The 26,527-nt window shown below is 45.0% G+C and overlaps 1 protein-coding gene across 2 annotated transcripts in view; it reads left to right on the forward strand.

Annotated features, from left to right (window-relative positions):
• The window catches only part of UBAC2 (UBA domain containing 2), a 167,125-nt gene extending 140,910 nt beyond the window's left edge, over positions 1-26,215 (forward strand). Inside the window, exons 8-10 of one of the 2 annotated variants that reach the window (XM_042979639.1) lie at positions 11,603-11,725; positions 23,362-23,447; positions 25,060-26,215. In XM_042979639.1, coding sequence (XP_042835573.1) covers positions 11,603-11,725; positions 23,362-23,447; positions 25,060-25,105 — 255 coding nt within the window. In that variant the 3' untranslated portion in view covers positions 25,106-26,215. The remainder of the gene's footprint in view (positions 1-11,602; positions 11,726-23,361; positions 23,448-25,059) is intronic. The other variant, XM_007098408.3, reaches the window with a different exon arrangement.
• Positions 26,216-26,527: the final 312 nt, after the last annotated feature.

Raw genomic sequence — 26,527 nt, forward strand, 5'->3', positions numbered from 1 at the left:
AAGTATACAATTCAGTGATTTTTAGTATATGCACAGAGTTGTACAACCATCACCACATTCAAGTTGAGACCATTTTTTTTACCCCAAAAAGAAACTGCCCAGTAGAAGTCACTTGCCAATCTTCCCATATCCCTAGGCCTAGGCATATTTGGTAGTCTGTTCTCTATAGATTTGCCTATTCTGGGAGTGCCTGACTCGGTCAGTCAGTAGAACATGAGACTCTTGATCTCAGGGTCATGAGTTCAAGCCCCATGTTGGGGGCAGAGTTTACTTAATAAAAAAAAAAAATTGCCTATTCTGGACAGTTCATACACTATCTGGTGCTTTGTGACTAGCTCATCCATATTGCAGTATGCATGCTTGATGTATTTAAATAGCAGGACCCATCTAGTAGACCTTTATGCTGGCAGGTGCCATCCCATCGAATGAGTTTCTGTCATCGCCCCTTCATCTGGCTGGGTCTCTAAGCTTCTTACTCATCTCTTGGCCCCACCAGCACTACAGTTTCCATTAACACTTACTTTCCACAAAATATATTTAGTAGTCCAGCCAGGCTCTGGGGAGTGTCACAGTGACCAAGACAGCATGATCCTTCCTCTCCCTGAGCTGAGAGTAGAACAAAGACAATTATAATAAAATGTCATGAGCACTCTTATAGGAGAAGCACCTAGCCTCACCTGTGGGGGTTAAATAGTTTCTGGAGGAGGAACATTCTGCATGGAGCCCTGAAAACTATATACCTGTACCTTCACATGTGTGTGAGAATGTGTGTGTGTGTGTGTGTGTGTGTGTGTGTGTGTGTGTGTGTGTGTGTGTGTGTATGCAGCTGAGGGGTCCACCTTGAATCCAGAGGGAGCAAGTTCTCAGCCTAGATGAACCCAGGCCACTTTAAAGACAGCATGTGGCATACTTCTCAGCACTTTTCCTTTTTAGCTTTGCTCTTTCACTTTTTGGTGCAATTTGATTTAAAAACCATTCTTGTAAGGTTGCTGTGCTGCCTTGTCAACCAAGCAATCTAATCAGTTAGAGCTAGTTCTTTTATGACTTTTTTCTTTTATGAGTATGAAGTGTACAGCATCAGGTGTAGGATAAGTTACTAGGGCTTAGCTGATAAAAATCTGCAAATTAAATGAAAATTAGGTGCAAGAACTCTATTTTCAAGTGAAATTAAAGCTAAGCTGTTGATGTCAATCTGTACCTCCTTGCAGAAACTGCTGTCATGGTTTTGGTGTTCTTCTAGCTGATCACACTGACCGTTTTGACAAAATTCAGAAGAGAAAGATAGGATCAAGCCAAATTCTAATCCCTTTCCAAGACTGACTCATTAAGTGACCTCGAGAAAATCATTTCTATTTTCCATTCTGCCTTGTGTCTTCATGAGAAAGAAGAATGTGGGACAGTCTCATGATGACATACTCAGTATTTTGGAGAGACAGAAGGTATCAGCAATCCTAGTCTTTTTTATAACTTTTTTCTTTTATCTCTTATCAATCACTTTTTCAGACCACAAATGAATTTAGAGATGAACCCTGAAGCAGACATAATGTTAAGCAGGGGCATATTAGAAAAATCATCCTCCTAATCATTTGACAAATTTTTCCTCCCCCAAGAAAGCCATCCCCTTGGGTTTTTGAAACCAGAAAATGATTCTAGTCAGGAAGGATCCTTGGGGTACCCAGAAGTTTCTCAGGAAAAATCCTTCTGATCATCTTGAAAGGGCTTGAATTTCATGGAACCCACTCCAGGTTCAGACCCAGCAGCCTGATTCTGCGGGTGACAGATGTGGTTTTGTGAATAAAGTAGCAGGAGGCCAGGAATTTCCAGAGTGGTGAGTAATGACTCTCATCTGAGATCATAACATAGATGAGTGATACCGAGATTTTTTTAAATCGTACTTTTTAAAATGATAGAGATTTATGCACGCATTTATGGAGGCTGGATTCCCAGGGTGGAAGGACGCTGGGCAACAGGCATAGTTAGTGGCTCAAAGCATGGGCTCTGGGCTGGGAGCGATTCTCTGCATGGGCTTTCCTCACTCGGAGACTGTCCACGCTGCAGTTCTGGTAGGTGTGGTTGCTTAAGGAGCTCACAGTTCATTCCAGGTCCTTGATCAGTACGGTGACACTCGAGAGTAGTACAGGAGAGTATAAAATGGAGGCTCTGGACCAGTGTCTGTCTGCCCAGGAATCCCTCCTGCAGCAGCTCTGACAGGTGGCCAATGGGCTCACTTTGAGTGAGAACTGCTTGGCTTCAAGATATTCTTTAATATATTGATTAGGAAGAGGCAACTCATAATTATTTTGAGGATCATTTAGTCCAGCTTCCCATTTTACAGATGAGGAAACTTAGACTCTATTATATTCTCTAAAATTGGCAACTTGACTGAGTTCTCTGGAAGTTGAGCAGAGAGAGAGAGAACAGTAAGGACTTGGATTGTCAAGAAAGAGGCCAGTTACAGACACAAAACAAGGGCTGGGCACTGTACAGACTGCTGGGGGGAGGATAGAGGGACCAGGGGAGGGCGTTTCAGGGACATACACACTTTGAGCAGACATTGTCTCAAAGAACACTGAGTGGAGGGAACATGCAGGAGAGAGTAGGAAATAATTTAGGATGGGTCTGTTTTTGGAGGACCTTCAAACAGGACAGAATAGTTGAGATATGATACAGTAAGATTTTCAGTTAAAGCAGTGGCATTGTGAAAATAAGGAAGTTTCACCTGGTGTACCAATTGGAGGGGAGCAGCATTGGTGACAGTGATGTCACTCACCTGCCCGGGTGCATATTGGATGGGTCAAAGTTGGTGACAGTGATGTCACTCACCTGCCCGGCTGCGCATATTGGATGGGGTCAAAGTTGGTGACAGTGATGTCACTCACCTGCCCAGCTTGCGTTTTGGACGGGGTCGAAGTTGGTGACAGTGATGTCACTCACCTGCCAGATCGTGTGTTTTGGATGGGGTCAAAGTTGGTGACAGTGATGTCATTCACCTGCCCAGCTGTGTGTTTTGGATGGGGTCAAAGTTGGTGACAGTGATGTCATCCAAGAGGCTGTTGGCTTAATCTCAGTGGAACAACAAGGATTTAAAAGTGGCAGATCCCCTCTGAAGGAAAAATCAGCATACTTGAGAACTGGCTGGATTTTCTGTACAAAGAAAAGAGTTGGGTCCAAGAGTCACCAGGCTTTCAGGATGCGACGCTAAAATTAGGAGGGACGGTTGCCGCCCGCCCTGGCTCACAGCTCGTTGAAGGACAGGCAGGGGAGCGAGAGGTGATCACTGAAGACATGAAAATGGATGGCTTCTCTGTGGAGGTAAATGTAGAAAGAGGGGAAATCTTGAGTAACACCCGATCTCATTTTTAATAATGAGTTTCACCTCTTCTATCAAAATACTTATGGTAACAAGCACCAGCACTAATTTTAATTTTGACTTTTACTTAATAATTTTTGTTGAGAGCTTAAGTGAAGGATTAAAAATAATGACCAGAACTTCTGCAGACAAAGAAGGGGGAAAACAAGAGCTAGAATGCAGAGGTGAGTAATTTCCATACCGAAAGATGCTTTTAGTCCTGTGTTCAAGGAAGCCTCACTGAAGTCCTTGCCCTGTGCGGCCCTTACCGTAACTTGTGTTTGGTGCTCTCAAGCATGTAAATAAAACTAAGAGAAAACTGGTACAACGAGAGTTAGATGTCCTCTTCCTGCGCCAGATGTGCCCAGGGTGTGAGGGGGGATGTGTTGTCTCCCTCATACCGCCCTCACCACTGCCTCCTCCTCCCAGCCCAGGTGGAGCGTTCTCACGCTCTGCCAAAATCAGAACCCCCACCCCGCAGAAAGCTGGGGACAGCTCTGATCCTGGCTTTCCCTGGAGGAAAAGGTGTCCATCCGAAGAGAGGGGTCGGCACACTGGCCTTCGTAAATGATGCCAGGCTGAGCACTCCCAGGCCACACCGGACCCTTGCCGTGGAGGGCAGGCAGCAGGGCGGACGGCCAAGCCGAATTCAGATCCTGCTGTTCTGCTTCCCAAGTCCTCCCCCTGCCCCGTCGGGAGCCTTGCTTTGTGGCAGCAGAGGGAGAATACGTCTCTTGAGTTTGCAGCTAAAGTTGAAACTAACTGTTATTAAAACTGTACCCGTGTCTCAGGACAAGTAAGAGTGACTGGGGTGGGAGCCCGGGGCCTCCTGAGAGAAATGTCACTGTGTGGAACACACGAGACCTGGGGCGCACGTCTGGTGGCTCGGTGGCTCGTGCCCCAGGGACGTCGCTCCTCGCAGCCCTTCCTGATGGCCGCCCCTCCCCTCACTGGGGAAGTGCCCTTCCCCTCACTGACACCCAGGCCGACACCCCTGGGCCTGTCCCCCCCCCCCCGACCCGAGAACGTGGCGGGCAGTGAGGCCGGGGCAAGAACAGAAGGGGGAGATGGGCAGAAAGGAGCGTACCTCAGGAACTTCTGCTTTCCGAGCCAGAGGCTCTGGAAACTGAGCAGAACGATGTGTTTTGTCTCCTGATCTTACTAGTGTGGAAAGTGCTCTCTGTTTTGCTGAGAAGAGTGGTATGAAATGAAGTATCTGAGCCCCCAAAACTGGTCAATAGCATAAACCACAAAGAAAAAGGAAAACCAAGAGCTGTGAAACTAGCCTGGGATTTTGTGCAAGTTTTCATCGAGTGTCTCTCCCTCCAGCTTGTTATTTTTCCCAACACCTGCTAAGACTGCTTGCTGCTGGACAGCACGGGAAGACACTAACACACTGTGGGCAGACGCAGGGGGGTGACACCGTAACACACTGTGGACAGGCTCAGGGGTGTAGCACTTGGGTTAAGCATCCACCTTCAGCTCAGGGCTCATGAGTTCAAGTGCCGCATCGGGCTCTGTGCTGACAGCTCAGAGTCCGGAGCCTGCTTTGAATTCTCTGCCTCGCTCTGTCTCTGCCCTTCCCCCGCTCATGCTCTCTGTCTCTGTCTCTCTCAAAAATATTTTTTTAAAAAAAGGCCAAAGTAACATGTAACAGAATTGAATGCAGGAGCCAATATGAGATTCCAACTATCTTCTGTTAGGTCTGACCTTTAAAAGATTCGCAGCAAAAGAAAACAGTGGCTTTCTTTTTGTGAATTGATTTCTTTTTTCATGTCCCTAAAGAATGTATCAGCCCTCATAGAAAACAGGTTTTGGAACACATTGTTATTTTTTGTAAAAATACATTATGTTAGCAAGTGAGAAGTTTGTGATTGTTATTAATGAGTTAGTAAATATTTTAAGACTGATGAAAAGGCAACGGGGAACCATTGAAGGGTTTTTAAGTAGAAGAGTGACAGGATGAGATTTGTGTCTTAGGAAACTACTGTTGATGCAAGTGTGAAATAAGGCAGCAAAAGTGGGGTGGAGAGAAATGAATGGAGTCAAAGACACTGAGGAGTTACAGTTGACAGAGCCTAGTGGTCTGCCTTCTGCAAGTGGGTGGGGTGGGTATTGACGTCATTCCCCAGGATTGGGGACACAGGCAGAGGGGTGGGATTGAAGGTGAGTGTTATTTGGGACATGTGTCATTTAAAAGTTTTTTTTAATGTTTATTTTAATTTGAGAGAGAGAGAGTGAATATGAGCGGGGGAGGGGCGGAGAGAGAGAGATACAGAATCCGAAGCAGGCTCCAGGCTCTGAGCTGTCAGCACAGAGCCCGATGTGGGGCTCGAGCCCACGAACCGTGAGGTCGTGACCTGAGCTGAAGTCAGAGGCTTAACCGGCTGAACCACCCGGGCGTCCCAAGGGACGTGTCATTTTAGATGTCTCTGAAGCATCTGAGTGGAAGTGTCCAGGCAACAGTTGGGTATGTGGCTATGGGGTGCACTAAAGCACTAGGAATGCACAAGCACCTAGGGACAGAACGTGGAAAGAGAAGTAATCCTAAACGGAACCTTAAGGGACACTTGTATTTAAAGGATATAAGCAGGAGAAGATGGCTCTGAGAGAAGAGAGAAGGCCTGACTAGAGAGCTAGAAAGCCCAAGAAAGTGGGGTGCCACAGGAGCCGAAGAGGGAATGGCTGTAGGGTTCAGTCCCTCTGGGGTTTCCGGCAGGAAGAGGAAGTGGCTCCATTGGGTCAAGCAAAGAGTGTAATTGGTACCCTGCAAGAAAAAGGAAAAAACTAATGGATAGAAGACCAGACTGAGCTTCTAGAAAGCAGGGCGTTGTCTTCTCTTTCTGGCCTCTTTGCCTAAGGTACTAGCAGGTACATTAGCAGACACTAGTCAGTTCTGTTGATTTTACCTTCACTGGTGCTACTAAAACAGACTGGTCTTTTCTGTCCTTGAACCTCACGGTAGGTCATCCCCATTGTAAATTGCTCACATTAAATGAATAGGGGTTTCATGAGCATCTGCAGTAGAACTTCCCAGCCACTGGGTTATGGTCACAGATGGGCTGAGATATTGATCCCCTCAGCCCACAGGGCAGCTGGTGGCAAGCAACTTTGGCTGTCTGTCCTGTGTGTCATGCAGATCGATCTCTGTGTGCCATGGAAAGTCTCGGTCTGTAACAGGGTTAGTAATTCCTTGTATGGGTGCCGCCTCACCTGTCTGCCTGAGGCAGACGTCACCTCACAGTGTCATCACTCTCCCTGCTGAACCCACACCCTCCCTCTGAATCTTCCTGACACCGGTCCCCAGGCAGCTACAGACAGCACAGTAGAGAGGGGTGGTCCTGCTGCCTGTTTTACTCTTTAAAACCCAGCACATCGGTAAAGCCTTTCAGATCACCAAAGGATGCATTTTTTTTTCCCAGTGACCAACCTTTTTTTATTTTTCTTTTTTGAGAGAGAAGGTATGCCCTCACACATAGTGGGGGAAGGGCAGAAGGAAAGAGGGAGCCCTACGTGGGGCTCCATCTCACGACTGTGAGATTGGGACCCGAGCCGAAATCACAAATGAGACACTTAACCAGCTGAGCCACCCAGGCACCCCATCCAGTGACCAGCCTTTTTAAAATAAGATGATGATGCTTCTGGAAAGAATTTTAATTGTTCTAAACCATCACACTGACAGTGTCCACTCTGTAATTGGTCTTCATTTTGCTCTTTGACAAAACACCTCCTTGGCTGGAGAATTGAGTTTAGGCTGCACTGAGCCTAGAGCTGTGCCAGCCACCTAGGAAGGTCGTAGGGAGTTCCATTCTTACCCCATCGCAACCCTGTAGGATCCCATAGTCGAGTTGGGAAGACCAGAAGTAACACTGTAAGACATAATGCAAATATTAGATGGTAGTAATAGCCAATATATAATAAACTTTTAGAAGTTCTCAGACTGTGTTTTAAATGCTTTACTTGTATTAACTCATTTATTTCTTATAATATCATTATGAGGTAAGTGCAGTTATTATTTCCATCTTACAGATGTGAAAACTGAGGCTCAGAGAAATTTTGTTTTAAACTAAGGCCTAAGGTAAGTGGCAGAGCTGGGATTTAAACCCAGGTAATTTGGCTTTAGAGACCGCTCTCAGTCACTCAGCTTCCTCTGCCTTTTTGCTCGTCTGTCATGACTCCTTAGCACCGCTTTGCCCCTTGAAGTAGGTGTAAACCTATGCTCAGCGCCCTGTTTTTGAACAGGTTGACAGTGGTTCTCCTCTCCATTGTTGAGATCATCCTCATCCTTTAAAATTCAACTGAGCCCCCACCCTCTTTGAAGTTTGACCCCCGTGCTTTGACTGGTCGGTGCCCACCCTGCACCTTCCGAGCCCTTTAGCTGATGCCACTCAGCCTCCTTCTTAATTATATACCACCTTGCCTCCTGATTTTTCCCATTTCTGCATGTCTTGCCCTCCCCTGAGGAGGGCATGGGCTCCACATGCACCTGGCTCGTGCCCTCCCTTGGGAGCTGCCCACAGAAAGCCACTAGTGCGCTCCTCCAACCCAGCTTCTCAGTGTAGACGCTTCTCAGTATACACACCACCTGATCATCCCATCCTGAAACCTGCCAAAGCCTTTAGAGGTGCAGTTCTATTCCATGTGATGTCCACTTAATAAAACGTTACAAACTTTACTGTTCTCGACTGGAAAGTTAGTCTTTTTTTTTTTTTTTTTACAAGAAATTTTATTTTATTTGAAAATCTCCTTACCAACTAATAACAGATATTTCATAAAACGGTTGTTCAAAATGCAAGCTGTTTCCTTTTTCCTCTTTTAAATATGTGGTTATTGCTTTTGAAGAAGACAAAGTGAAGGAAATGTTTCCTGTTTGTAGAAGCTCATAGTTAACCTGCATCGAGAGCAGATTAGTGTCAAAACATCCTAGAGCCTAGAGCTCCTGTAACTTTCTGCTTTTTAAGCACTTTTTCACCATCACAGGAGCAGAGGGATTAGGGTTCAGTTTTGCTTTGCTGCTCTTCCACTGTCACTCCCTTTGAAGAAATAAAATGTTGCAGTTTCAACCAAAGGTTCATTGCCCTTCCCGCTGTCCTGCAGCCAGCAGGTGGTGTCTAAGGCCTGTGCCTGCTTGTGTCTTTAGCACGTTTTTGTGGTAGAGTACCTCAACCTAGACACTATGGGCATTTTGGTCCAGACCATTCTTTGTGGTGGAGTCTGTCCTGAGCATTATAGGACATCCCTGCAGCATCCCTGCTCGCTACACACAGCAGCACCACCGTCTTGTCCCCCGCCTCCCAGCCCCTACCAAAAATGCCCCTAAGACATTTCCACATACTGCCTGGGGAGCAAAATCACCACCGGTATATATCCACAAAATAACTGTTCTGGGGTGCCTGGGTGGCTCAGTCGGTTAAGCGTCCGACTTCAGCTCAGGTCATGATCTCGCGGTCTGTGAGTTCCAGCGCCGCGTGGGGCTCTGTGCTGACTGCTCAGAGCCTGAGCCTGTTTCAGATTCTGTGTCTCCCTCTCTCTCTCACCCTCCCCCATTCATGCTCTGTCTCTGTCTCAGAAATAAATAAACATAAAAAAAAATTTTTTTAATGTGAATATAAGTGGATCTACACAGCTCAAATCCATGTTCAAGGCTTAGCTGTACATTATTCATTTCTCTCTTGAGTCATTTATTTTTTCTCATTGATTCTTTATATATTCTGGTTATTGGTTATTATAGATATAGATACACACACATCTGTGTCTACACACACACACACACACACACACACATATATATATACACACATCCACATCTTTATCTTTTCATCTATCAGTGGACACTGGGCTGCTTCCATAATTTATCTATTATAAATAATGCTGCTATAAACATAGAAGTTCATGTATCCCTTTGAGTTAGTGATTTTGTATTTTTTGGGTAAATACCCAGTAGTGCAATTACTGGATCGTAAGGTAGTTCTATTTTTAACTTTGAGGAACCTCCATACTATTTTGCACAGTGGTTGTACCAATTTGTAGTGCACGAGGGTTCCTTTTTCTCCACATCCTTACCAACACTTGTTTCTTGTGTTTTTGATTTCAGCCATTCTGACAGGTGTGAGGTGATATCTCACTGTAGTTTTGATTTGCATATCCCTGGTGATGAGTAATGCTGAACATCTTTTCATGTGTCTATTGATCATCTGTATGTTTTCCTTGGGGAAATTTCTCTTCATGCCTTGTGCCCATTTTTTAATTGTCTTTTGGGTGTTGGGTTGTATTAGTTCTTAATACTACCCCTTTATTGGATATGTCATTTGTAAATATCTTCTCCCATTCAGTTGGTTGCCTTTTAGTTTTGTTGATTGTTTCCTTCGTTGTGCAGAAGGTTGTTTTTGATATAGTCCCAACAGTTTATTTTTGCTTTTATTTCCCTTGCCTCAGGAGACATACCTAGAAAAATGTTGCTGCAGCCAGTGTCAGAGAAATTACTGCCTATGCTCTCTTCTAGGATTTTTATGATTTCAAGTCTCACATTCAGGTCTTTAATCCATTTTGAGTTTATTTTTGTGTATGGAGTAAGAAAATAGTCCAGTTTCATTCTTTTGCATGTAGCTGAACGATTTTCCCAGCACCATTTGTTGAAGAGACTGCCTTTTTCCCATCATATATTCTTAACTCCTTTGTCAAAGATTAATTGACTGTATAACTTTGGGTTCATTTCTGGGCTTTCTGTTCTGTTCCGTTGATCTCTGTGTCCATTTTTGTGCTGGTACTATACTGTTTTGATTACTACAACTTTGTAATAGCACTTGAAGTATGAAATTGTGATGCCTCCAGTTTTGTTCGGTTTTGTTTTGTTTTGTTTTGTTTTTCACAATTGCTTTGACTATTTGGGGTCTTTCGTGGTTCCATACAAGTTTTAGGATTGTTTGGTCTAGTTCTGTGAAAAATGCCATTGGTAGTTTGATAGGGATTGCATTAAATATGTAGATTGCTATGGGTAGTATAGACATGTTAACAATATTTGTTCTTCCAATCCATGAGCATAGAATGTCTTTCCATGTATTGGTGTAATCTAAATCTTTAAGTTTATTTTTTCAATAAACTTCTTTTTGTATATGGTATGAAGTAAAGTCTAATTTTATCTTTTTCCATGTAGCCATGTGTCCCATTGCTGTTTATTAAATGATGTGTCCTCTTCCTTCTGACTTGTAATGTCTCCTTTATCATAGACCAAGTGCCAGTGCTTTTGATTCCTAGACACTAAGGATCTAATCCTTCTATTTATTTTACACACTGAGCCTTGCTTATGATGGGTTTTTTCCTCGTGGGTTTTGAATTTGGAATTCTAGGTATTTCCCAACTGGAGTTTTAGCTATAAATCCCATGTAATCCCAGGGTAAGAGAGTGGCCCTCTAGAGTAATTTTACATTTCCTTTTGCTTGGCTCCTTAGATATATCCCAACTCTATCCCGGAACCAATTCTTGTGTCAGTTTTGATGGGTTTTTAAAAGACATTTTTCATGTAACTTCAACCTCAGATTTCTCATTTCTTATTTCTTAATTCTCAGGCAGGCCAAGATTACTGCCCTCTCCCTCAGAGAAACTACCTTTCGGGTTTGTTTTTTTCTCATCTTCTCTTTCACTGAGGGTGTTGTTGCCATTTGAGGGTTGTGCCTCTACATAGGTAATAAGCTCAGAGTCACTACCTCTTTCATACTCGAGGTCTCAGCACCTGAACCCAAATAGATGATGAAACCCAAGTGGTTCTAGGTTAGCAGGATGTGCTCGCCCATACAGCCCCACCCCTGGCAGCTTGCTTGCTTACTGTTCTGGTTTTCCAGCACTTGTTTTGGGGATGTTGGGGCCTCCATTTGTTCCTTCTATGTTCAACTACGCATGTGAAATATTCTTTTATTTTGTCTAGCATTTTTAGATGTTCATAGTAGGAAAATTTTCATGTTGTCTTAGTCTGTAATTTTTCCTAAATCTAGAAATAGAGAAGATATAAATTGATAAAATATTGGCAGATAGCTAAAAACATGGGTTATTTTATTTTATTTTATTTTATTTTATTTTATTTTATTTTATTTTACTATAGCAGTGTGATGCTGTAGGGTTTGGACGGCTTGCATTCAGCAGACCAGTCTTTTATTTCCCAGTCTCTACATGTGACCTCATGGCAAGAAAAGGCACTTCCAAGCATTAATAAGATGGTTCTCTTCTGTGTCTGATGATTGTGTATTGGTCTGTTTTTAGGGAGGAATGATCAATTGGAATCGTCTTTTCCCTCCTTTACGTCAGCGACGAAATGTAAACTATCAGGACGATCGGCGGTCTGAACAACAAGCATCTCCTCCTCTAGAGGTTTCTGAGGAACAGGTAATCAGTAACACTGGTACTTACCCTAAACCTGTGTTTCAAATTTAAAAAGAGTTTTGGTGAACAAGACTTGAAAGAAATCAAGCATATGAATGCAAAGATTTTGAGAACAGTTAAACCACTGCTAACAGTGATGACACTTGGGCCTTTATTAGCTACTGAGGATCTTATAAGTTTGAGGAAGGCATAATTTGAAAAAAAAATGCATTGTGATCACTTATTTTGAAATCTATAATACTTTATACATATAAGAAACTACTGAGGTTTGTTCTCCGTAAGGGGTAGGAGACAACAGGACTGGAGGACAGGAGGGGTGGTGCTTCTCTGAGAGAACCTTTTGTATGGTTTTGACTTAGGAATCAGGTTAATGTTTCACAATGTTTCACAGAAAGCAAATCAACAATAGGGAGTGCTGTAAAACTAAAAAGAAACAAATAAAAGATCCAACTGTATTTTAAATGAATAACATAGGAGAGAGGGAAAAATTAATTTTTGTAACTTTTGAACATAACATGCCCTCATTCTAAAGAAAAAAAAAGGATTGCAAAGAAATCTTAAGCTCTTCCTAGGTTTATTTTCACGGGAGTATGAGTATAGCAATTCTGAAATTATGTTGGTTGTATTATAGATTTAAGCAGATGAGGAAATAGGTTGATCTTACTGTAGAAGAAGGATAATACAAATACAGAAAAGGGAGAGCAAGGAAGAACCCTGTAGGGTTGGATTGGAATTAGAGGTATCAGCATAAACTCGTGATTTAATAAGAGTGTGTGTGTGTGTGTGTGTGTGTGTGTGTGTGTGTGTGTGTGCATGTGTTTTAGCTCTGTCAACCTAAAGGAATCAGAAGCAGTGGCATCCCAGTAACACTGACCACACCTGCTGCCCAGATCTCATCTCCAAATATGTTGGCCCACTGACAGAAACAAGCTTCTTGAGAGAAATGGTGGGTCCCAGGCCCAGGGTTGGGAAGGAACAAGATGACCCTGGACCACCATGCAAGGAATTAAGGAAGTACTCTCATAACTAAGGGTTCAGGTCCCAAGGACACCAGAGCCAGCTTGAGGGTGTCCCAGTGACCAAATTTGGGACATCAGATTTGGGTATCAAAGTAAGTAAGGACAGTACTTAATATAATCCACTGGGCAGGGGGGTAATCCATGAGCTCATACTGATGTTAGGAGATAAATTTTTATATAGGTATATGCATCCACAGGGAAAAGGAATGTAAAGAAATAAGTAGAGAGGATTGTGGATGGTATTAGAAAATCATAATTTTGCAACTATCAGAGTAAAAGTCAACTCAGGGACAAATCATCAATATCTGAAGAACAGGCTATTTATATAATCTCTAGGTATCTCCCCAAAAGTTGCTTATTAATTACAAAAGGAAAATAGTTAACTATATAGTGGAGAAACTGGGCACCAGCTTAACCACATCATCAGAATCAGTATACGGGTAATGGAACAGAGAGGCTGCTGGCATGTCCTGGAAGGACACATCAGTTATGTCTTACAATAAAAAATCCGTAACTTTGATCATAAAGAGAAAGCAGATAAACCAGTTTGAGGGACATTCTATAAAATATCTGACCCATATTCTTCAACAATACTCATGCCGCAAGCTGTTCCAGATTAAAGGGGACAAAGAGGCATGTTAACGAAATGTCAGATGTGATCCAGAAATGCAGTCCATTCTGTCCTGAAATGCAGTGCATTTTTGGTGAACAAACATTTTAGAGCCAGTTGATGAAATTGGACTGTGGATTAGATCATAGTTTTATATTAATGTTCAGTGTCTGCGATTTGGTATCTATATGGACTGTGATTAGGAAAGAGAATATTCTTATTCTTGAAAAATACACACTGAAGTACTTAGAGGTAAAGGGACATGGTATGTGCAACTTAATCTCAAATGTTTCAGGAAGAATAAGTGAGAGAGCATATAGACCAAGGGAGAGAGAGAGGGAACGCAGCTGTGGCAAAGTAACAGCGAATCTGGATGAAAAGTAATTGGTTCTAGGTACTGTTCTTGAAACTTTTCTAGAAGTGTGAGATTATTTCAAACTAGAAAGTTAAAAAAAAAAATCTGTGAAAGAAGTTTAGAGCATTGTAGAGAAGCATTGCACTTTTAAATTTCCTTCTACATACATTGTTGTCTACTCATCAAATAAATCAGGTGCAGCCTTTCATAGCTGGTCACACCGTCCAGGCCATCACCACCCCTGTCCCCAGAGGACATAAAGGTCAGTTGGACCCAGGGCACCCAGTCTGTGTGGCAAAGCTGTATCCTGACTTTTTCTGGAATTCATGAGGGGCCTCTGGTCAGAGCTCCCACGGCCACCCTGGATTAGGCCACCATAAACGCCTTGGAAAGAACCCAGTTGAATGTGCCTGATGAATTGATCCGGCTTGCCCCCTCACAATTTCTCACTCAGACTGATCATTTTCATGGCTCCTCAGGACTGTAAGAGGTGCAGGAAGGAGCCAGTTTTCTTCCACGTCCATTAGAGAATTTTTTTTTAAGTTTATTTATTTATTTGGAGAGAGACAGAGACAGCATGAGTAGGGGAGGGACAGAGAGAGGAGACAGAGAATCCCCACAGAGCCTGATGTGGGGCTTCAACTCATGAAACCGTGAGATCATGACCTGAGAGGAAACCAAGAGTCGGACACTTAACTGACTGAGCCACCTTGGTGCCCTTAGAGAATTTCTAGAAAAATGTTATCCCTGTAGCTATGAAAATAAAGCCCAGTAACTCATTTTGTAAGATATTTATGATAACAGATTCAAAAATAAGCTAATGCTCTCAAATTCAGGTAAAAAGAAAGAGTTCTGTTATATTACTGTTTACTTACTTGTGCTAGAACCGCAAGTCACATTCCTCACAGACCGTTAAGGATATGAGGTATTTAAGGTGAGATAGCTCTTTGTGTTGGCACTTTCAAAAAAAAAAGGTGTCAAAAATAACAATAAGGAGAATGTGTGTAATTGAAGTCTTCAGGGTTTTTTAATGAATCATTTTCCTTGATCCTCCCAGAATGACAGCAGGTTAACATGTTGTCATTATCAGTTTAAGCAGCATTAACTTCTTCCTTGCTCTGGTATGAAAAGATGTAAATATGTGAGAGGCTGTTTTTAACATATGCTTCCTTATTCATCATTGATTTTCTAAACCTTGTTTCTTGTGTTTATTAATTTTCCTGAAAATGGTCATTACAGACTGTCATTGCCCTAAAACCCAGGTTCTTCCCTGGCATTGTTTATTATGTAGACCCTTGGCAATATTTGCGATAGGTGCTAGCCAAGCTTTAAAAGAGGGGAAAAAATGTTCTTGCCCTCAGGACATTGACAACAATGTTTAGAAATGTATAGTTAATATATAATCTCTTGGTTAGTTTGTTGAGGCTAGACACTATCTAAAATATTATCTATTAGGAACGTAGTAAGATAGCTTGGATGGACAAAACCTCTCGATGCTTAATTCTTCAATTAAATGTGCTGTATCTTTTAAATATCAGAGTCATGCAATTTTAATGCATTAGGGAACTTAATAATTTTCTAAGTCAAGAACAATGAAAACTATCGTTTTCCGTTTTTCTGATGTAAAAAAAGTACTTAAGGAATTTTAGTGAGAGTTCTTTCAGTTCGGAAAACAAAGAATATTCTAAGAATGAATGTGCATCTCTTATTACATCTCATAATAGTCTAACATACAGCCATAGAAAAATTTTGCCACTTTTTCTACTTCTGCTGTTGGTAAGTTCCTGAATTTTTGGGTCTTCACAGTCTACTGTTTTTCAACAAGTGGACTCAACACCTTTGCCAGTTTAGTGTCCCTTGAAGATGCCGTCCCCAGCCAACCCCCGTTTTAAAACAATTTTTTTAATGTTTATTTATTTCTGAGAGAGAGAGCAAGTGAGGGAGGGGCTGAGAGAAAGAGACAGAGGATCCGAAGCAGGCTCTGTGCTGACAGCAGAGAGCCCGATGTGGGTCTCGAACTCATAAACCATGAGATCATGGCCTGAGCTGAAGTCAGATGCTTAACCGACTGAACCACCCAGGTGCCCCCAGCCCCAGCCCCTTTTAAGAATCTGTCAAAACCAAGTGCCACCCTATAAAAATTCTTTTTAATAATAAAATGTGCTCAAATGTCTAATATCTTAAAAAGAAATATATACGTTATTCCATTTCTCTTCTTTTCTTTTTAAACAGGGATTTTCATATTACACCTATAGTCAAAAATAACAATGAACTTCTGTCATTAGCCTCCTACTTTTTTTTTTTAATCAAAGGAGGAAAAAACTTACCAAGTTTGTCTTTCTTGAACCCTTCTATGCTTAGAAAATGACCCTTAAGTTTATCCTTAATGGAATACATAGGTAAAAACGGACAAGGAAATTAAGCAGGACTAAACCAAGCTAGGGCTCGACAGAGGGAAGATAAATGGACTGGTACAGATTCCAGCTTCCTGCCTTCCCGTCACACTTCTTTACCTCCTAATCAGCCAAGAATTACCAGCTGTCTGTTCTGCATCAGGCTGGCCACTGGGCTAGGTTCTTGAAATACAGAGATAAATAAGGCATAATTTCCTGACCTCAAGTGGTGCAGAGCCCGGTATGGGGAGCCAGGCTCAGCGACATCTCTAGTCAACTGTGCAGAAGTATTCCAGTGCCACTGAAACTAAGAAAGGACCGCCAGTGCAGGGGGCGGGGCCAGCTCCCATAGTCCTGCCACCGGGTGTGAACTCCCACTTCTATGCTGTAGGCCCTGAGGAACCATGGCAGGATCTTAAACTGGGAGTCACATCACGGGGTTCCCCTGGAGGGTGGACTACCCATGGAGGAAGGGGCATATTATAACCATAATGTAACTTATTCCATCCCTGCCCAGGAAATATGCTTACGAGTGCTTATGAGACTCTTGCTTAGTAAGTTGATAATACGTGAGACCCGTCCTGTGGATTCCACTCATGTCGTCCAAAATATTCATTGACCCAACGAGAGAGAGAATGGCCTTCAGCACACAGAACACTTTCAGTCTTAGCTGATAAATAGCAAAATGCATTTAGTCAGGAGAATCTTAATCTTAGTGAGGTTTTCTTCTCTCTTCCCTTCTCCAGAATCTTCACCACTGTCACCATAAAAACTCACCTGATACAAACAGTTCCCCCTCACTAACATGTATGTATTTTGGGGTACACTTTGTACTTCTGTGTATTTATAATTGTGAGTTGGGAATTGGTCCAGCAGTGACTCAGCTTTTATTTCCCTGGTGATGGCGAGGTCCATGAGGGCTAATCCCATCTCTTCCTGTTTCCCATGCCACACGGAGCCTGACACACAGAAGGTGCCCGACCGTGGTTAGAGCAGGGCTAAACGTGAAGGTGTGAGAGTGGTATTATGTCAGACTTTTCCATCTGTAGGCTGGAAATAGGTTTTCTCAGAGAATAGCAAAGCTAACTGTGTTAGAATGAAATATTGTGTGGCAGTCAAATAATTAACCAACTCGGGGGTGGGGGCGGGTGGTGCCTCATTCTGCTGTGTCTTCTAAAAGATATAAGCAGTGGAGCTCATCCAGTCTGTTGTGAGGGCCTTCTCAGTACCAAAGCCTGAGCAAAGCAGAAATGCAAAAATAAGGGGCCTCTGAGCAGCCTGTAGCCAGACAGGAGCATAAAATAACCAGAAACCATCCACTCCCCCAATGTGTGTGATCAAAGGGGTTCAGCATTTCTGAGGAGGAGGGGAATGGCCAGGTATCCAGGGGAGAGAAGCACACTGAACCACAGGTGACCTGACCGTGCACTTGCAGTGGGGAAGCCGTGAGGTAGGAGAGTCAGCTTGCCCTGAGCGGCAACATGGTTGTTATAATGAAGGGGAGGGAAGGGTGAGCCACATCCCCAAGACTTCTGCTGGGGTGCTCCTCCCGGCAGGGCCTGCGTGTGGCCCAGATGGTGTTGTGCCGTGAGGGGGCAACCAGCGTGGGATTGGGGCGGGCATCATTCAGGTGGGCATCACTTCCTGCAAGCGTCAGAATTTGGGAAGTAGAACCCAAAAACCGTTTGTTTTTGACACCCTTAGCTAAAGGGAAGTTAAAGAAAACCACAGTCTTCACTTGAACAAAACAAGAGGAGTATGTCACTGAGAGGAATTGCCATGTTTCATTGGGATGAACATCCTGATTCACTGGTGCCAGAGAGTAGTTGCATCGTCGGTAGAAGGCAAAGTAGGACTTCATTTATTTTCTTGAGTGAGAATTACCTCGAGATCGGAGGCCCACATGTCCCAAATCATCGAGGATTGTTTTTTGTTTTTTATTTTTGTTTTTTGTTTTTTCTAAGGAAAGGAAAACTGATAGGGATTTATTTCCATCCCTATAGGTTTCTTTTCTTGTTCAACAGGGTCTTTCTTTGGAAAACGTATTCTAGGAAAAACTCATTCTGCCTTGTGTGTCTTCAGAGCACTGCCATCGGTGGTGGGAGAGCTCACCTGCGGCACCTGCTCCTGTCCGCATTCCCTGCCTTGTGTGGGGCTGGCACACGGGGGGCCAGGGGCCCTTGACCAAGAGCTGCCAGCAGAGTCACAGGTCGCTGGGGGGATGTGCCACACGGCTAGGCTACAATTCCAGTGCCCGCCCCTCATTGCCGACCCTTACGCAGAGATACCTCTGAACCTTCCTCTAGAAAGCCAAGTCTTCAGTTACAGAAGACAGGCGTCTGGGGTTACACTCAGGCACCTTCTGTTTTTATGAATGAGGGATGTGGGAGACAGGAGGGCCTAACACTCTGCATGTTATAACCCACTGTTTAAAGCAAATAGAGAAAAGGATTATTTTGTTTAGACTAGAAACCCAGATGAACTCTATTCTGATGTTCTGTGGTGAGAATGTTTAGACAGAAGATTCCCTGTGATGCATGAGCAGAAGGAGGGGACTTACTGTGCTCCAAGATGGAGAAGAAATGTTGAAAGAAATGCTTTTCAGAAAATTCTATGGGCCTTTTTTTTTTTTTTTTTTTTTTTTTTTTGGTAAGTTTCCCAGACAGACCACTGCAAAGCCAGCCAGTCCAAGACTGACTGAGACACCAGGTGTGCATCTGCAGGTCTCATGGTGGCAGCGGGTGTGTGCAGCGTCCTGAGTGTTTTACCAGCTTTATCATTCCGGCTCCAAGCTGTTTATTGGTGGTCTTCCCCCAGCAGACGGTCAGTTACTTAAAGAACTTACATCACTAAACTGAAACTCCTTCTCTAGCCACTGCTGGGCACGTTCTGTGTGCCAGGCTCTGTGTCAGGTGGGGGACACAGCAGGCACAGTCCCAGCCCCCACGGAGCTCGCCGTCTGCCTGCCGGGGAAGACAGACAACACGGAAATCACTCATCCCAGCTCACCGCGGATACTTCACACAGACCCTCGGGGAGTCTGTGAACGTTCGGTGAATGAATGACATTCCTATAGTGTCCACAACTTGACTTAAACCGATCAGGAGGTGTTTTTGTATTTTTATCTTATAGTCAAGACCATGGACTTTTCTCTTCCCATGGACGTTCTATTTGATCAGGTAACAGATGGCTCTCATTCCAAGAGCTGAACTAAAAAGACAAGAAACAGCCTGTAGAGGAAACAAATTAGGTTTCCAGTGTGATTTGATGTGTTATGTGGCTAATATATATGCCTTGGATGGGGAGGGAGGTGAACTGAGTATCTGTAAATACCATTATTTATATAATCATCACAGCTGAATATTTGCTAGAATGTATACAAATATAAAGTTTTCTAAGAGTCACTAAAATAATGTGGGCTTTTAGAATTTTATGCTCACCTTTTAAGAAAAGATTTTTCCTATCTTTTCTACTTCATCTGGGCTCACCATGTTAGTTTTCTTAGGCCAGTTCTTGCATGTGCCATTTAAACACTGGAAATATGTAACAAATCATTCTGGCGTGGCTGTGTTTAACTGTGGCAGGATGTGTACATGAGGGCGAATTTCACCTTGAACCCCGTGTTTGACCGAGCGTCCCGGGAGGGCCGATTTTCTGCCCAACACTCTCCTTCCAGCCGCCCAGTGCTCACTGGGGCTCCCTGAGAACACGCATCCGCTTGATCATTGTAAAACACACATCAGTGTTTCGACCAGCAAAGGATATAAAGCAAGTAAAGTGAAAGCAGCTCAAGTGAATGCTGAAAACCAAAGCCAGGGGTGGTTTTGTCAGGCTGTGGGAACCTCTGAACTGAGGCCGCAAGGGTCACAGGGAAGGACTCGCACACCTGGGCCAGTCAGTCTTCAGCAGGGTGAGAATTATGACAGGGGGCCGTGCTCACTGAGCACCTGTCAGGCGCCAGCTACCAGGCGACCAGGCCAGGTCCTTCACTCACGTCTCTTATCGCCAGACTGTGGGAGCACTGAGAGCCCACGGTGTAGTGGCCCACCTGACTCACACGGTGAATACATGGCGTATGGGGGCCTGAGCCCAGAGCTCAGACTCTCCCTGCCCACTGACAGGCTCACTCCTCCCAGCAGTGGTGGCTGGGATGACTCTCTGGCACTTGGGTAACATCTAAAATGGCTGCCAGCCTCCTCTGTGTTTTTCTTTGAAGGAATTGGGCACTTTGGGAAGCCTGTGTGTATTTGCGCATCTGACCACAGGTCTGCATAGGTCTCGGTTTTCTCTTTCTGCCATTTGAGCACAGGAGTTCATGCTTCACGTGCTAATGCAACCTTCACACAGAGACAATGACAGAGTGCGCTAGCACTGGGCAAGTTGGGCTTCTCCGCACAGGGAACTATAAGTCCGCGACAAGTAAAGGCTGCATTGTTATAATTGTTACATGATAATGAGATTGTTCTGCCACCCAGGGGAGCTGGAGATCCCCAGTTCGGCTCCAGTTCTTATATCTGGATGTGAGCTTTGAACCAGCTCCCAAGAAAGGACAGCAGTGGGGTGCACAGCCCCCTTCCAGGCAGCCTCCACTGAGAGATGCCAGCAGTTAGAAAACACCTGTTGAACCTGCTGTCTCTCTGCTTCTCGTCTTTTCTGGCTGATTATTGTCCACATTCCTAAGCCCAAGCATACAATTTCATTTTTCCTTAGATGTTTACTATTTGGGACACCAGAGGAAACGTACAGATACACTTTCTTTTTTTTTTTTTTTTTTTAATATATGAAATTTATTGTCAAATTGGTTTCCATACAACACCCAGTGCTCATCCCAACAGGTGCCCTCTCAATACAGATACACTTTCTTAGTGTAATTGTTCAGTTTTTAAAAAGAATTGTTAACATTATTTCTACTTTGTTTTTTCATCTGGTTAAAGCACCAGGTGGTTCCGCCGTGAAAATTCTGCAGTCACACTTTTCTTCTCACCCCTAAACAATGCAGAAAGCCAGCTTTGGCTAGAGGGGCACGGTTGCCGGCCTCCAGAGGATGGACAGCCAGCGGCCTGCCGCAAGCTTCTAAGTACAGCAAACACGCTTCTCAGCAAAACCTGTGAAAAACACGGCCCAGTTGCCAAAACCAGCAATGGTGCACGTGTGGTTGTTCGTTTCTGAGAGACTGAGTGAACTCAGGAGGAAGCCTCACGTGCAGAGAAGGCTTCTCCACACCGACATCGCGTATGTATGTAGGACACGACCCGGCCGTCGAAGGCCTGAGGGGTCCCCTCCAAGGTGGTGCAGCCCATGCTGGAGCTGTGCCTTGGTGGCCTATGTGGCCAGCCCATCATCAGCCTCCAAGCCAAATTCAGAGTCCGTGGAGGGAAGACTCAAGCACCAGATGGAAGTTGTGGCCTAGCACCCTCACCTTCTGGCGGTGGGGGTCTGGCTCACACGCCATCAGCTCTGGTATGAATCACGATTTGGCAAATAGATACTTTTATTCCTGCTGGCGAGGTGCCAAGAAGCAGCCAGTCTTTAGCTGTGCTTGAAGCACTAACGGTGACAAAGCGGTGATCGTGAATGTCGCGTGAGCCAAACTGAAGTCGTTAAGGACCGCCACATTGCTGGGTGGTAGCGTCGTGTTTGTGGTAACAGAGAGAAGGCAGGTGGAGCTGCCCACCTCCTCCTGGGCCACATTAGCTCCACTAAAGATAGTGGTTCTTAACTGTCAGTTACTGGAATAAACGTCATTAAAGGTTATTTCAGTCCAGGAAATGACCTAGGAAGGATCACCTGGATTTGACGTGTGCCCAGCCCAGGTCCTCGAGTATGCTGCTCGGGGTAGAGAAAGCAGGGCGGGTCATACTGTTTGAAATCCCCCCAAGGAAAGAGGAAAATGTGGATCCTCGTAATCAAATGGCAAAATTGATGTTTCACGTCTGGCAGAGCCTAAAATAGAGCATCAGATGACTTGAGTGTTAAGAAGAGTGTTGTGGTCTGTCGACACCACCCTACTCCTGCTCACACAGGATGTCATCAAGACATCTGACGACTGTAAGAGATACATTGGTGACATGTGGAATGGATAATAATATGAAGTGGGCTTTAAACCAGTTAAAAATCTCTGAAAAGACCAAAAAAAAAGTTGGTCAGCCACTTGAATAGAAAGGGAGGTCTGTAGTGAGTTTGGGGCCCTACCTTTGATTTTTGCCTGCTTGACATTTTCATCAGTCATTTGACGGGGACATTATAGAGGTTTGCTACTCCAGTTCGGGGGTGATAAAATTTTGAGGGATCTGAATAACCTAGGAGACAACAGAATTGAAACTGAAATTAGGGGTGTCTGGGTGGCTCTGTTGGTTAAGCATCCGACTTCAGCCCAGGTTATGATCACAATGGTTCATGGGTTCGAGCCCTGCATCAGGCTCTGTGCTGACAGCTCAGAGCCTGGAGCCTGCTTCAGATTCTGTGTCTCCCTCTCTCTCTCTGTCCCTCTCCTGCTCACACTCACTCTGTCTCTCAAAGATAAATAAACATTAAAAAAATAATAAATTAAAAATAAATAAACTGAAATTTCGTTTTGGTTGGCTAGAAAATGACCAGAGGGAATTTAACAGATGTGTGCAGTCCTAAACCCAGAAGATCAAATATAAACTTACAGAGTAGGATTTGAGAAGCCCAGGGAGTGTTTTCAGTAGGCGTCAGGGTAACTGGCCACACTGGGATGGTGTGGTTATGCACACGAGCACAGGCACATGCCCATACACACACACACGTGTGCATGCTGCCGAAGTGTTCCACTGCTGTGACAAGGGCTGCGAGCACAGGACAGCAGCAACGGGAGAGCAGTGGGGGGGTGGGGCGCTTCACTGGACAGAGATGGATCCTGGAGCACAGGAATGAAGAAAGCAGCCCCGGCCCCTGTTCTCAGGAGACTCACAACACAGTGACAAGGAGCCCAGGACACAGGTCAGTGGAGCCACAGAACTTTTTGTCTGGGCTTCCTTCTGGTCTGGGAGAATGGGAAAGGGCCAGGTGCCCCCAGAGTCAGTGGATGAAGAGGAGCTGCCGAGGCCAAGGGCAGAGGAAAAGAGCCTTCTGGTAGAGGGACCCTGGCAGTAAAGGCAGGAGAGGGTTCCACGGCACCTGAGCCAGACCAGGAGCTGGGGCGCTGGCCTGGAGCAAGAAAGATGGGGGAGGACAGCCTTCAGACCTTCAAAGTGCTTCACCCAGGAAAGGGACTAGGATTGTTTTCTGTTACTTGAAAGGGTGAAATTAGGACCTTTGAAGTCCCACGGATGACAGCGAGAGGCAGATTCTGCTTCTGTGGAGGAAGAACTGTCCATCTTGGCCAGTAAGTGAGGGAGTGTTTGTGATACTCTGGGAAAGGTGGTTCTTTCCTTGAGCAGGAAATGAAAGCAGAAGATTCTTGCCGTTCTGTCCACACTGTCCCCCAGCCCGGGGAGTGGGTCTCCCACATGTGACGGCCTTTTTCCCAGGCACCAAGCGTCCCTTCAGAAAACAGCTGTCAGGTGTCTCGCCACAGCCCACAGCAAGAGATGCCTGCAGCAGACACGTGTGTGCGTGTGGAGAACGGAAAGGAAGCTTTCTGGAAGGAGGGCCCTCGCTGCATACATTTTTTAATGCTCCTCTTAACCCACTGAGTGTTCATGACGCATTCGTGAGGGATCACAGCCTCGGTTTGGAAAACACGAGCTAGAACCCGCCTCTCAGAAGTGTCACCTGCATGTCTGCCTCTGCTCAGCTCGGTTAGCATCTGTCTCCCTGAGGCTCCTTGAGGGACGAGGGGTCTGGGTGTGGGCAGGGCAGAGAACTTACTCCCATCTCCTCCCCTGCCACCCACTGGGCTCCCCACCTTCCTCCCTCCGCCCCCCCCCCCCCGGCCTCCTCCTCACTCCTTTCCCCCAGCCCTGCCCACAACCCACCCCGACCCCCGCAGCATCAGGCATTTTCCATACACTTTGTACCAAGGGCACTATTTTCTACAGGAAGGATCAGAAGTGGTGACCAAGTCCTCAGTCCACAAGAGCCTCTTTAACCCACACGTGGGGAAAATCTCAACATGTGTTACAAAACTTACAAAAGTATGTTTCAACATACGTACAAAGAATAGCTTCCTTTGGCTGGTCTGGCGTCATAGATCTATTTATAATACATTTATTTGTAAATGGGAAAATAGGTTATGCCTAAATTTCAGTGGCACTGCCTGCTTCATGGAAATCCTATGCTGAAAGTGCAGGAAACCTCTGTGTTTACAGATTCAGGATTTGTGGTCACGAAAATGCAAGCCTCATCCTACCCTTGGTGACTTTCGCTACGTCCTTCCCCCTGGTTCTGCCCCAGGCTTCACCTCCCGGTGCGCATGGCTGCTGCCTGGAGAGCCCCCGCAGCCAGGACCTTAGCAAATGCTGCACCTCACATGGCAGGTTTTCTTTCCCTGGCCGTGTGATTCCAAGAACCTGCACACATTTTTGTCATCGGTGTCTGCCAGCATCAGAAATTAATGTTCAACTAAGCGATTGTTCACACGCACAAGGAAACGTGACTTGGAGAAGTTGTTCTCGGGAATCCCACCTGACGCTGAAAGGGCGTGCAGAGTCGTGTGAGCGGGGCTGCTGTGCAGACTGGGTTTCCAGGCCACACCCCACGGGCTCGTCCACCCTCTGCTGGTCCTGGCGGGTCGCTTGACCCTTGGAGACTCATTCCTGGTCTCTCAAATGAGAGTTAAATGAGATAATTACACTTATTAGCCATACGTTAAGCACTTTAAAATGTGCCTGTTAAAAAAAATTTTTTTAATCCTATTTCACACTGAAATGAAAATTAGGGTTTTTTTTTTTTTTTTAACCTTCTCTGCAAAACTCTCCTGAAGAGCACCTGGGGGGCTGATGGATTAGTAGCAGGGTCCTCAGCCTCATCACGTTTCTGGTTTTGTTTGTTTTCAGGTTGCGCGGCTCATGGAGATGGGATTTTCCAGGGGTGATGCTTTAGAAGCCCTGAGAGCTTCAAATAATGACCTGAATGTGGCTACCAACTTCCTGCTGCAGCACTGAGGGTCCTGGGCAGCGACACACAGACTGGCCAAGCTGCCGCCCACAGTGGGCGGGCACCGGCCCCGCTACTGAATCAGCCTGAGGTCACGCTCTCTGGCGCTGACGGTCTCCCATGTTCTCGTGGGCAAAGGGCGGTCCCCGCTGCTCCTCCCTTAATTCCAAGATCACTGCTGTTAAAAGAGTATCGAAAATAAGTTTGCCATTAAACTAGCATGTATTTTCTGTATTTTTTTATTGGGCATTTTCCTTAGTTTGGAAAATCATCACTCATTCCTGATGTGTTTAAAGTTGCAGGTTTCTGTAAGCAATTGAATAGCACCGCTGATGGGAAGTTACTGTAATATTCTTTTTACTATAATGGATCCTCCTACATTATATCTGATCATAAATGCTACCACTGGACAAAGGGGAATGTTATTCAGGAAGAACATGGCAAAATATTCCTTATGGACTTTTTCTCATCACTATTTTTTTCCTCAAATTTGCTTTCAAGCCTCAGTGGCTGTTTGGTGTCCACCTTTCCTAGGGGGTGAGCAGGGCATGTCTGCTGCACACAGTCTTGGCCAGGCCTGAGTGTGAAGGGAGAAACAGAGAACCAAACCCTATCCACACTGTTCCGGCCCATTTCAGTCCAGGGAATCTTTCCAACTCCCTTTCCCTCACCTCCATTAAGAAATAATGATCATCAAGTACTGATTCAAGGTTCTGGAAAACTCTGTGAAACTTAGCTGGGGTTCCTTTTGCTCAGAACATCTACAGTTAGCCTCTCAGGCTGGACGTGGAAACAGGATGGAGAGAGCAGGGGCTCAGCCCTGGAACAGCCACAGGGCCCACTGCGCTGGAGGCGCGTCCTCCCCGGCCCGGGCGCATCAGGACTTCCGCTGCAGGCAGGGCACACAGCGGAGGACACGGGCCCAGGCCGAAGGGAGGCAGAGGTGGGAAAGGCAATTGTGTGACTCCTACGTTCTGCAAAATGAGCAGAAATGTATCAAATTGATGCAAATTTGGACAAGTGTAATACTTATAATAAAGTTTTTAATGTGTTTTACTTTGCGGTATTTTTTATTCGACTTACCTAAATCTTTGTTCTAAGCTGTGTAATTTATCAAATATAAAACATTTTTTTTGCCAATGCTCATCATTCTTCAGAAGATTTGGGTGCTTTTTTTTTCTTTGGAAGTGAGAGAAAAGGCCCCTTTGTTCCTGTAACGCTGGCCCCGTGAGGCCTCATCCGTAGGCTTGTTAGGGCATCAGGCTGCTCGGAACGGGGAGTTGGGATGACTTGGGAGCCCAGGTGGTTCCAAGTGTCTCTTGTCAGCTTGAAGGGATGGCAGCGGGCATCTGCAGCTGCATTCCAGGC

Source organism: Panthera tigris, chromosome A1 (assembly GCF_018350195.1).
Source record: "Panthera tigris isolate Pti1 chromosome A1, P.tigris_Pti1_mat1.1, whole genome shotgun sequence".
NCBI lineage: Eukaryota > Metazoa > Chordata > Mammalia > Carnivora > Felidae > Panthera > Panthera tigris.